We start from the raw sequence: 10996 nt of genomic DNA on the forward strand, positions 1-10996 counted from the left end.
TCACAATATGGAGCTGGACCGTGATTTGCCCATAGCCTCAACCAGCTCTGCTGTTCTCTTGGTCATGGGTACAAGATGGACTTGTCATGGACCTTCCCTATTTGTGCTCTTCTGTTATGGGCAGCTCTTGCCATGGCTCAGGACCGAGGGTGATCAGAACTTAGGTGGGGCTGGGACCTGTAGGAGCATGGGAGCAGACAAGGGGACCAGTCGGGGCAGGCCCCTCCCAGGACAGCATGATGCCCACCTCCTTCTCCACAGACAAGTTCTACAATGAGACCATGGCAAAGATGTTCCTGCAGTTTTATGAGCATACCGCCCAGGTTGTATGGAACCAGTTCATGGAGGCCACCTGGAACTATGTCACCAACATCACCAAGAAAAACCGGGAGGAGATGGTGTGGTACCGCCTCAACTGCAGCCCCTCCTTCCCTTGCTCTTCTCAGGGATCTCGGGGGGGATGGGAAAACCACACCTTCTGCCCCCTGTCCAGAGCTAGAGAAAAGAGGGAATCCCTAAAGTACACGTCAAAGCAGGCTGCAAGCTCTGGGCCTCTTGGTAGCCCCAAAAAGCTCTCTGGGCAAGAATCTCTTGTTTCTTTCCCCCTTGTACATATCACCTCCTTGCTTTTAGGGACTCAGGCTCCTTCCTTTCTCCCATTTTAGCAATTCTTTAGTGATTCTGAACCGTTAAAGTGGGTTTCGGGAGGAGGTTGGGGGGCTGGGGTCCTTGCTGTCTCCAACTTTCCCAAGACAAATATGGTGACCCTCATTCCAGCTGCACAAAGACTCAGAGAGGTCCCAGCACATGCCGTACTTTGGCACTTGGGCCCGCCTGTTTAAGATCTCCAGGTTCCAGGACCCGGACATGAAGCGCATGCTGAGTAAGCTGCAGAACATAGACAAGGCAGCCCTGCCCCAGGACGAGCTCGGGAGGTGATGGATGGAGCCCCCATGTCTCCAGGCATATGCTCCCCACCCCAGGGGTGGGTGGGCTGGCCAGGTGGGAAGCCAGAGAGTCTGGGCAGGGGGGAGGTTGTCAGGAAGGACCATGAGCTTCCTTTGGGGGAGGGAAGCAGAGGCTGAAGGGAAGATGCCTCAGATAGGCCTGCCCCTCCCAGCTGGAGGGGTTAGAGCTGGGGGTGGGCCCAGGGGCACAGGCCTGCCCTAGGTGACACCTGCCGCCCAGTACAACATGCTTCTGGCCTACATGGAGACGACATACAGCATGGCCCAGGTGTGCCTGAATGAGGGACCCTGCCTACCCCTGGAGCCTGGTGAGCACCCAAACACTGTCCTGTCCATCCCCAGAGTCTCTAGTATCAGCCCCTTCCACAAGCCTACCCTGACCCCCCGTTGTCTTCCATGCCTCAGGTGTACTCACTTTTGAGGAGTGGAGGGTTTGCCTAAGGCAGGTAAGGGCAGAGGGCAGGGAGGAGTGGGGGGGGGCTGTCCCACCTTGGCTCCTTTTCTGGGCATAGACCTTGAAGAAGTCATGGCCACCTCCCGGGATGAGAAGGAGCTGCTGTGGGCCTGGCAAGGCTGGCAGGATGCTGTGGGTCATCAGCTCTGCATCACCTTCAAGTGCTATGTGCAGCTCAGCAACAGGACTGCAAAGCTCAACGGTGAGGCCCCCAGCCCCCCAGCTGGCCAGCCCAGCCCATGCAGATGGCACACTGCACAGGTCCCAGGGCAGTTCCTGGGAAGGGCGAAGCAGAGTCTGCTGGGGGTAAAGGCAGTAGTAGGACCTTGAGATGGAGAACCTGAACCCCGCCCCACAGCTGGGGGAAGCAAAGGTGGTTCATTCACCATTGGTCCACAAACATCACTTGAGCACATACTGTGTGCCAGGTCCTGGAGAGGTTCTAAGGATGCGTAGGTGAAAAGACAGAGACGAGCCTGCCCTCCTAGGTAGGGCTTACAGTCTGAGAGACAGACAAGATTTGTGCAAACGCACATCTCAGGACGAGTGCTAAGAGAGAGAAGAGGAGGCCTGGAGACACTTCCCCAAGGCCTGAAAGAAGGCAAGCAAGAGGCGAAAGAGACCCCCAGGCCCCACGATGGGACAAACCAGTGTTTGGGAGGATCTGGAAGGAGCCAGGGTGGCCTGAGGGCTTGGACATGTGGGGCTCAAGGTGGGTGCCAAGACCAGTGCCTTATCCAGGTCCTCTCCAACCAGGCATGGTGAGAAGCATGGAGTGTGTATTTTGTTAAATGTTTTTCCACCCCTGATCTTATCCAATCAGAACAGTGACCTTGGGGGCACATTTCCCATTTGGCAGATGAAGACCCTGAGGACCAGGGAGGCCAAGTGGCTTCCCCAGAAAGTGCCTGGGTCTCCTGCCTGCCAGGCCAAGGCTGAAGGAAGGGTGGGCGGTGAGTGCTTCTGAGCCCCCTCTCCTGTCCTAGGTTACAAAGACATGGGGGCCTTGTGGTGGTCCAAGAGTCTGACACCCTGGAACACGACCTGGAGCAGCTTTACCAGGAGCTGCAGCCACTCTACCTAAACCTGCACACCTACATGTGCCGGGCCCTGCACCGCCACTACGGGTCAGAGCTTATCAACCTGCGGGGATCCATCCCTGCCCACCTCCTGAGTAACGCCCTAGCTGGTAGCAGAGTGGGGTGAGCAGAATAGGCCTCCAAGCTGGCACTCAGTAAAGGGAGAGACAGTGTCCTGCCTCCTCTGAGCCCCTCCTCTCCTTCCAGGGAACATGTGGGCTCAGTTCTGGGTCAACATCTTAGACCTGGTCCTGCCCTTCCCAAAGAAGCCTCTTGAGGACATCACAAAAATCATGAAAAGCCAGGTCAGTGCTCGGTGTCCATCTGACCCTGCCAGCTCCACACCCTCGGGCTGGGCCCTATGTATCCCCTCTTCCACACAGCACTGGAAGCCCTCAAAAATGTTCGAAAGGGCTGAAAAATTCTTCACCTCCCTGGGGCTGCTTTCCACCCCTCCCAACTTCTGGAAAACTTCAATGATGGAAAAGCCAACCGATGGGCGAGAGGTGGAGTGCCACGCCTCTGCCTGGGACTTCTATGACGGCAAGGACGTCAGGTCTCACGGGGCACCAGCACCACCCTCCTCTCCCTCCCTCTCTCTTCCTCCACTGGTTCCACTCTCCACCTGCCCGCCTGTCTTAGGAGGTGGGCAAGGGTGGGCAGGGCCGGAGCCAGGCAGCAGAGGGGGATGTGAGCTGGCAACATGAGCGAGGGGGACCTGGAGTGAGAAAGGACAGTACCCAAGACCCTGCTGGTCTCTAGCCCATCTGCCCCAGTCCCTTAAGGGAGTCTGAATGGAGAAATCTCCCCTTCTCCCAGGGCCTCCCTATGCTCCTTGACCCCTGCCCTTTAACCCTAGGGTAAAGAAGTGCACTGAGGTGACCATAGAAGACCTGCTCTCCATCTTCCACCAGATGGGCCATATCCAGTACTTCTTGCAGTACAAGAACCTCTCTGTGATCTTCTGTGCAGGAGCCAACCCAGCCTTTGAAGAGGCCGTGGGGTCGATGGTCACCCTCTCGGCCTCCTCCCACAAATACCTGCTCAACAGAGGCCTGCTCAGCCACCAGCACCAGGACTCAGGTGATGGGGGCCAAGAGGACCATAGCAGGGCATCTGAGCCTGAGGCTGCAGCCAAGGCTCTCTGGGCAAGGCTGAAGGGAGGGAGAACCAGGAGCCACCAGCTGACTGCCTCACCTTCCCCAGAGGAGGAGGTCAATTTCCTGATGGGCATCGCCCTGGAGAAGATCGCCTTTATCCCCTTCGCCTACCTGATGGACCTGTTTCGCTGGAAGGTCTTTGATGGCACCATCCAGAAGGACGTCTACAACCAGGAGTGGTGGAACTTGAGGTGGGGAGGACAGCTGCCCTGGGCTCTCTGCCCCCTCCCACCCCTGCTGTGGGTGGGGCTTTCTGGTCAGCCTTAAGGGCACTGCCCATTGCCAGAGGATGCTGCTGCCTCTCTTCAGAGGGCAGAGCTAGGGTGTGCCATGCTGGTGGCCGGGGGGGCCCTGGGGAGGCCCCGGGGTGGTATTGGCTGTTTGCTATCACCTGATAAAAATACCCCTACTGAAGTGGATAGGGCCAGCACCTGCAATTATGGGACCTTACATTGAATCTGGCACTGGCACTGAGCACACCTCTTAACCTCTCTAGGGACCCTGGCAGTGGCCCTGCCTGCTCCTGGGTAGCTGGGAAGCTCACACAGGGGTGCACCCAGGCTCCTCCAAGAACAAAACATTGACCACCAGGCAGGCCCACCTGCTTCTCCTCTCCCTTCCTATTCTCACCAGTAGCACTGGCAGAAGAGTGTTTGGTGACCTGAGCTCTTTCTCCCCCATGGAAAAAGTCCCCATGGGAGAGAGGCAAGCCCACAGCCCCCTTTCCTGCTGCTCTAACACACTCTCACAACTGCCTCTGGTTTAGCATCCTCAGGCATGTCCAAGGTCAGAACTGGCTGCCAAAAGAGCTCACCAGCAGTCAGGCAGCACCACTCTTGAGGGAGGGGCATCCATGTCGCATCCTGTCACCGACCACTGGCTGACTGGATAATGAATGCCCATGGCCCAGCTTCTCCACCTCCACCAGGCCTCAGACTGACCTGCTTGAGTCTGCTGGCCACAGCATGGTTTGGGGCTACCAGGAAGCAGCTGCCAGCTCTGAACCAGGCCCCTTATGTTTCTTTGAACTTGTACAGCATCCCATGATCTTTCACTGGAGAAGAATCTGTGACCAGCCCGTGGTCACACAGCAACTCAGGGGTGGAAAAGTTGGGTGCTCCTCTCTTTGTCCACTCACCCTCCCACTGCCATCCCAAATTCAGGCCCAGGTGTCACTGGTGGGGTTGGCAGAGTCTTGATCTTGTACTTCTCCAAGGGCAACCCCCACAAGCCATCTGAGGTGCCTGCAGGGGTCCTTTTCCTCCCTTGGCCAACTATAACCACCACCACCTATGATGGAAACCAAAGGTAAAGGGAGAGAGGTGACAACTTCCTGGCCCCGAATAAGGAAGCCTCTATCAACTGGGAGGGGAGCCTCCTGGCTCTATGTTGGCCCCAGAGGATGGCTCAGGGCAACCAGTGAGCCAACAATGAAACAACCAGAACTTTTCATAGGCTTTGTCTCATCCCACAGATGGATCATTTTATCCCCATCTTGCAGACAACAAGACGCAGTGACAATCAGTAACTTTCCCACAGTCGCACAGCTCAGAGGGGCAAGGTCAGATCTGAATTTGAAAGTTAATGGGATCTGCCAGGGACTAGTTCTGGGACCTCCCACCAGTTCCCTGACCTCTAAACTTTGGTCTTCTCATCTAAAATGGGAATAACAGCAGCACTACATTGCAGAGATGCTATTCTGTTTCTTCTTGGCACTTCTTACCAGATGAAGTGACCTTGTGGGTCTATAACCATCCCCATCATGAGGATGCAAGAAAGACCTTGAGTAGCCCGTTCCCTCCCATGTCCCTAGAATCGGGACAGTGTTGAGTGAATCTGCGTGAAGAGCTTAGCATGGTTCCTAGCACAGAGGAAGTCAATGTTAACTACTGTTATTATTTGATTCTGATTCCCAATTCCCAATCCCATGTGTTTTCAACTCATTTATTTAATCTATAAAGATGCAGTAAGTGTCCTGTGCCCACCAGTTTTGATAGAGGTGCACGTGCTTCCAAAGGAAAAGGTTCTGAGAACCCAACTGCATGGTACCAGTCCCCTGTCCTGGTGCCCCCCCCCCGTCCCTCGGACAGAGGATTACTTTGATCCTGGTGCCAAGTTCCACATTTCTGCCAGCGTGCCCTACATACGGTAACGGTCTGGGCCCTGCCAGCAGAACCAACTCTAGGACTTGGGGACTGGGGGCATGGGAACTAGGCTGAGGATTTCCAGGAAGGCCCTAGATCCAAATGTTCCCCTGTTCCCCTGCCCACCTCTTCCAATGAGTTGTGCAGCGTCTTGGGGGCCACACCCTGGACTCTTGGGCTTTCAGAGCAGATCCTGTGTGGAGGCAGCGCTGATGGGAATATTCTAAAGCATCTCTACTGTCCCCAAGAGGAAGGCAGGAAAGAAGGAGGTAAGGGTTTGTTCAGGAGGCTAAGAAGGGTATATTCCAAGGCCAATCTGAGGTGGGACTTTGGCAAAGGAGCCTCCACCCAGCAAGGCTGGGCGCTCTGGCCGGGCCCTCAGACCACTGCACGTCGGAGCTGCTAGGCTCCAAATGGCTCTGGGCTTCCCATCCCTGACACCAGGTCCCAAGCCTGCCCTTTCGTCCCTCTCCCCAGGTACTTCATCAGCCTAGTACTCCAGTTCCAGTTCCACGATGCTCTGGCCTCAGGCCATGTGGGCCCATTGCACCGATGTGACAGCTATAACTCCAAGATAGCTGAGAAGCTCCTGGAGTGAGTGCTCTCCTCCCTCACAAAGCTCCCTGATTTGTTCTCAGCTGCCTGCCCCTTGCTGGAATCCTGCCCATGGCTCCCTCTCCTCAATAGACCACCGTGGGCACCCTGAGCAGAGCCTCATTGACCTTTTAGTTTAGTGGAAGTTCTTCCTCGTGTCAGACTCCAGTCTCTCCTCTAGAAATCGAAGCCCATTTCCTTGTGTGTAGCCTCTCCTGGTCAGAGAGACTATTTGGCCCCTCCTGCTCACTCTCTCTCTCTCTCTCTCTCTCACACACACACACACACACACTTACGCACACTCACTACCATACATTCCTTCACCCAAGTGTGCACCTGAGCACGCACGCACACATGCACACACTCACATATGCCAATAAATCAAACTGTCTCAGATGGGAAGCCAGTACTGGAGTCCTGCCTCAACCTTCAGTCCTCCATCCAAATGCCCTTATCTTTTCTGCACAAGGTGCTCACCGATCTTCAGCAGCATTTGATGCACTCTTGGGTGTACTCTGCTTTTCCCATCTCTTCTTGGAGGTTCTTGGATCCGGCTCCCAGGCTGATCCAGGTTGCTTTCACGCCAACCTTTGTGATGCTCTGGTCAGCTTGTGGTCCATTTTGACTCCCTAGCCCCAATCTTTTTTCCTGCACTTAGTATCGAGCCCATGGTTTCCATTCCTGCCTCTGTGGAGTTGGTTTTGGTCCTGAAACAAACCTGGAAGAATGGGACGCTGACCTGATGGTGGGAAGCCTTGACTAATACCAGCTGGGCTCTCTGAGGAGTGCTCTTACAAGGTTTCACGTTAGCAGTTCATAACTTGCAAAGTGGGCATGATTAGCCACATTTCACAAATAATGTAACTCAAACTAAGAGAGATATTGTGATTGCACATCATTCATCTAGCAAGTGGCAAAATCCTGCTTTGAGTGCTGAACTGATTCTAGAACACGTCATCATTCACACTGTTGCCTCTAAGAATCAAGGGATACAGGTCTGGTGAGGTTAGACCTAGGTCTGCTGGTTCCACGATCAGGGCTTCAACCACTTAGGTGCAGAGCCCACCCACTGATATGGTCTTTTCCCCACCAATTTTTCTACCCAGTTTAGTGGGTCCATTTCCCCGATTGGTCAAGGTCACCTTGAATTTTATTCCTGTCTCCCAGAGGATTAACATAGCCACATAATTTAGTCTCCTTTGCAAATTTAATGAGCATATTTGTGATTCCACTGTGCAGTTTGTCAGTAACCACTAGGCCAGATGGAGTTGCAGGACTGATCTCCTGGCTTGACTCCCAGGGAGTGCTGCACCTTCCATGCCGATTATCAACCTAGTCTGTTTGCTTTTCTATCTTTTCACACTACAGGGGTTTATGGTAGCCAACTGTCCATGTTTGAGCTTTTCTGAATGTGTGGAACATAAGGGCCCTCTCTGCTCTCTGCATTCATGTCTCTGGCTGCCCAACACTTATTCACTCAGCAAGTATTTACTTGTGCGCATGCCAACCAGCTTGGGCAATGGGCCACAGGATAAACCAATAACCATAACACAAGACAGGAGATGGTGCAGTAGGAAAGGGCTTTAGTGAACATGCAAAGAAGGTGAGGAGGTCATGCCCAGGGACCAAGGATGGATCTCTGTCCCCAAAAGCAGGAGTGCAAGAAATAACAGACATTGTTTTCTACACATCAACTCACTTTTAACTCTGAGCCTTCATTCCACTTAATTGGTGGGAAATTTGACCTCATTCTCACCACCACCTCCTCCCCACCCAGGGCACACAAAGCTCCCAGGATCTGACTTGGCACCAAAACACGTAGAGGCCCTGCCTGTCATCACTGGTCATGGCTCACCCGTCCTCACACATTGCCATCCAGACCCCTCCCTGGCCAGGGAAGACCCTAAGTTCCAGGTCTAGGACTTTGAATGCTATCTTCTGGGGAGAGGGTGGAAGAGAGGACTCTGAGAAAGTGGGATGTCATGAGCTCTGGGGACTTGAGAGAGCAGCAGAGTGAATATAGGTTGTGTGGGGGGGAGGGGGGAGTGCTTGCAGAGGAGAAGGGGGAGGGCAAGATTCTTGGCTGCTCTTTTACCTAATATATCTTAGAACTTGACTCATCTTCCTATATGTGATTGCTCTGGGTTGGATCTGCTGGGAATGGAGAGTTGAAGTGGACTTGGTCCAAGTTCCCAAAGCCCTTGCCTCATCCAGCCAACCATGATAGGCCTGACCTTGTCCAATGGACTCATTGCTGCGACCTTGGAGTTGAGCGTCAGGAAGTGTTCAGCTGCCATTTTTGCAGGTCTCATGTGCTGGCCACATTGTCTGTGAGCCGGGCTTTGGTCAAACCTCTTGCCCCACTGAGCCTGAAGGACTATTTCTAAATAGGTAGATTTTCAATGGTCCAAACTTTCTCCCCATCAGGTCCCTTCTTTTTCCCCAGGACCCAGCATCTGATATAATCTTACCTAAAGTTAGTTGTGGGATTTTGTTTTGTTTTATTTTGTTTTTCTTTTCATCTTTATGACTTTCCTCCTGCATTTCTCTAGGATCTTAACTACATTTTCCCCCACGGGTTTCTGTCAAGGATCCACTAAACTTTAGTTTCCCCTCATTCTTTCTCAGTTGTTTATTAAGTGATGTGTATAAGTCTTTGCATGCTACAAAGCCCTCTTTCACTGCCATTATGTGACTTAATCCTCACCACAGTGAAGGGTAGATATTAAAAGGGCACATTTTGCTGATGAAGAAACTGAGGCTAAGAGCAGTTGAGTCAATTGCCTAAGGTCATGTGGCCCAGAAGTAACACTGCTGAGTCTTGAACCTGGGTCCTGTTAGTCTAGACTCCACAGTCTGACTTATGGGCTTCTAGACCCCATCTCTCTCTTGGCCAGCTGGGGACACAGGTTAAGAAGGATCAATGTATGCCTATCACTGCCTCCACAGGGGCTCTGGGGTGGAGAAGCCCAGAGCTTTGGCTTCAGCACACTCTGTACCTCCACCATGAGTGTGGGGCCAAGCCTAAGGCTGGTCCCCTGCCACCAAACACTGCATGTGCTTTGAGACACAGCTGACATTAGTGCAGCGCTGCAGGCAGGACACAGAGCACACTCCATGCTCTATATCTCCCTAATCCTCCCAAACATTCCCTGTGAGACTAGGAAGGGCTGAAGAGCTGCCCCTCCCTACTGACACTGAGCACCTCATGGGAAACAGTGTCTCAAGACTTGATGCCTGTTTGAGTCCAGAATAATAATCACCACAGTAGTGGTAATAATAATAATAATAATAATCAGCTAACATGTATTGCCTGCCTACTATGCTCCCAGAATTGTGTTTATTTAATCAGCATACCAACCCTAGGAGGTACATACTGTTATTATCTCCATTTTATGAGTATGGAAACTGAGAGTCAGAAAGGTTATGTTACTTGTCCAAAGTCCCACAGGATTCAAACTCAGGTTGTTCTTATTTCAGAACTTGTTATTTTATCCACTGCTCTGAGCTCTATGGGAAGAGTCTGGCTAGCAAAGCCATACGGCCAGGGTTGGGCACACTGAGGGGTCCCAGCAGCACAAGCTGATGCCCCCACACAGCCTCACAGCTGTATCTACTCTCCCAGGGATGTCCTAAAGCTGGGCTCAAGCAAGCCTTGGCCAGAAGTCCTGCAGAAGATAACCGGGCAGACCAAAGTGTCTGCAAAGGCCCTCATGACTTACTTCAAGCCCCTCTTGGACTGGCTGGTCACTGAGAATGTGCGGCAGGGGGAGATCCTGGGCTGGCCAGACTTCAGCTGTACCTTTGAAGGTTTGATAATCTGACCCTGGTGCCAGCTCTGGTCCAGCCCCAAGCCCTACCCTAGCCTGCCCTGGGCCAGTCCCTACCCCAATCCAGCCTTAACCCCTAGCCTATCTATGACCTGGCTTGAACAAGCACAGCATTGTTGCTGCATGACCCCGTCTGCATCTGATGCAGCTTTGGCCAAGACCACAGCCCCATGGCCCAGCCACTGGCTCAGTTGCTTCCTTGCATACTGTTCAGCTAGACTGCCAGGTAGGCATCTGAGCACAAGGTGGACTTCTTTCCTCCCGACCCTTGCACAGAGCCATCACTGGGCACCATGGGGGCATAGCCCTATCTGTGCCCATCTCCTCCTTTCCCTTCTACTCCTCCTCACCCTCCTTCCAGGGCAATGCCTTCACCTATGGCTTGGAAGGTAGGTGCCTGAGGCTGAGGGAGGAGGCCAGTGGCAGTCAGGTGCTCTGATTTCCACAGGGCACCCCAGGGCTCCCTCCCTCACTCTACCTGCTCCGCAAGACTCCCGTGTCTTCCACAGAAAAAGACACAGACAAGGTGACATTTCTGAGTCTGGAGCTGGACGCTGACCAGGCCAAATTTGGGCAGTGGGTGCTGCTGGCCCTCAGCTTTGTCATGTTCCTGGTGGCCTACTGCTGGCCTGCAGGCTGTACTCCCTGGAAAAAAGGCCATTGTCCCAGAACACCAAGGCACAGAACACCGGTTCACAGGACTCCAGTGCACTCAAGACACAGCCCAGGGCCTACTTCCTGGGGATAGCCATGGAGCCCTGCCTGGT

At 53.5% G+C, this 10996-nt stretch overlaps 2 protein-coding genes across 11 annotated transcripts; both read left to right on the forward strand.

The window, feature by feature from the left end:
• LOC123378939 (angiotensin-converting enzyme-like protein Ace3) lies at positions 1–10209 on the forward strand. 10 transcript variants are annotated; one of them, XR_006589589.1, is made up of 15 exons: positions 3–164; positions 262–398; positions 778–1276; positions 1374–1414; positions 1519–1624; positions 2409–2624; positions 2709–2806; positions 2885–3057; positions 3361–3584; positions 3708–3852; positions 5136–5222; positions 5623–5627; positions 5991–6074; positions 6283–6399; positions 10025–10209. XR_006589589.1 is itself a non-coding variant. In XM_045044692.1 (14 exons), the coding sequence occupies exons 7-14, from the start codon at positions 2714–2716 to the stop codon at positions 6297–6299; spliced, it is 828 nt and encodes a 275-aa protein (XP_044900627.1). In that variant the 5' UTR covers positions 2–164; positions 262–398; positions 778–1276; positions 1374–1414; positions 1519–1624; positions 2409–2624; positions 2709–2713; the 3' UTR covers positions 6300–6399. The 10 variants fall into 10 exon arrangements, 3 of the variants coding, with proteins under 3 accessions (XP_044900626.1, XP_044900627.1, XP_044900628.1); XR_006589587.1 differs by lacking the exon at positions 10025–10209 and having other exon boundaries at positions 1–164; positions 5623–5809; XR_006589588.1 differs by lacking the exon at positions 10025–10209 and having other exon boundaries at positions 1–164; positions 844–1276; positions 5623–5809.
• On the forward strand, positions 10077–10993 carry LOC101083124 (angiotensin-converting enzyme-like protein Ace3). Its single transcript, XM_045044694.1, has 2 exons — positions 10077–10209; positions 10739–10993. The coding sequence occupies exons 1-2, from the start codon at positions 10113–10115 to the stop codon at positions 10975–10977; spliced, it is 336 nt and encodes a 111-aa protein (XP_044900629.1). The 5' UTR covers positions 10077–10112; the 3' UTR covers positions 10978–10993.
• The last annotated feature ends 3 nt before the right edge of the window (positions 10994–10996 follow it).

This window comes from Felis catus, chromosome E1, assembly GCF_018350175.1.
Source record: "Felis catus isolate Fca126 chromosome E1, F.catus_Fca126_mat1.0, whole genome shotgun sequence".
NCBI classification, from domain to species: domain Eukaryota; kingdom Metazoa; phylum Chordata; class Mammalia; order Carnivora; family Felidae; genus Felis; species Felis catus.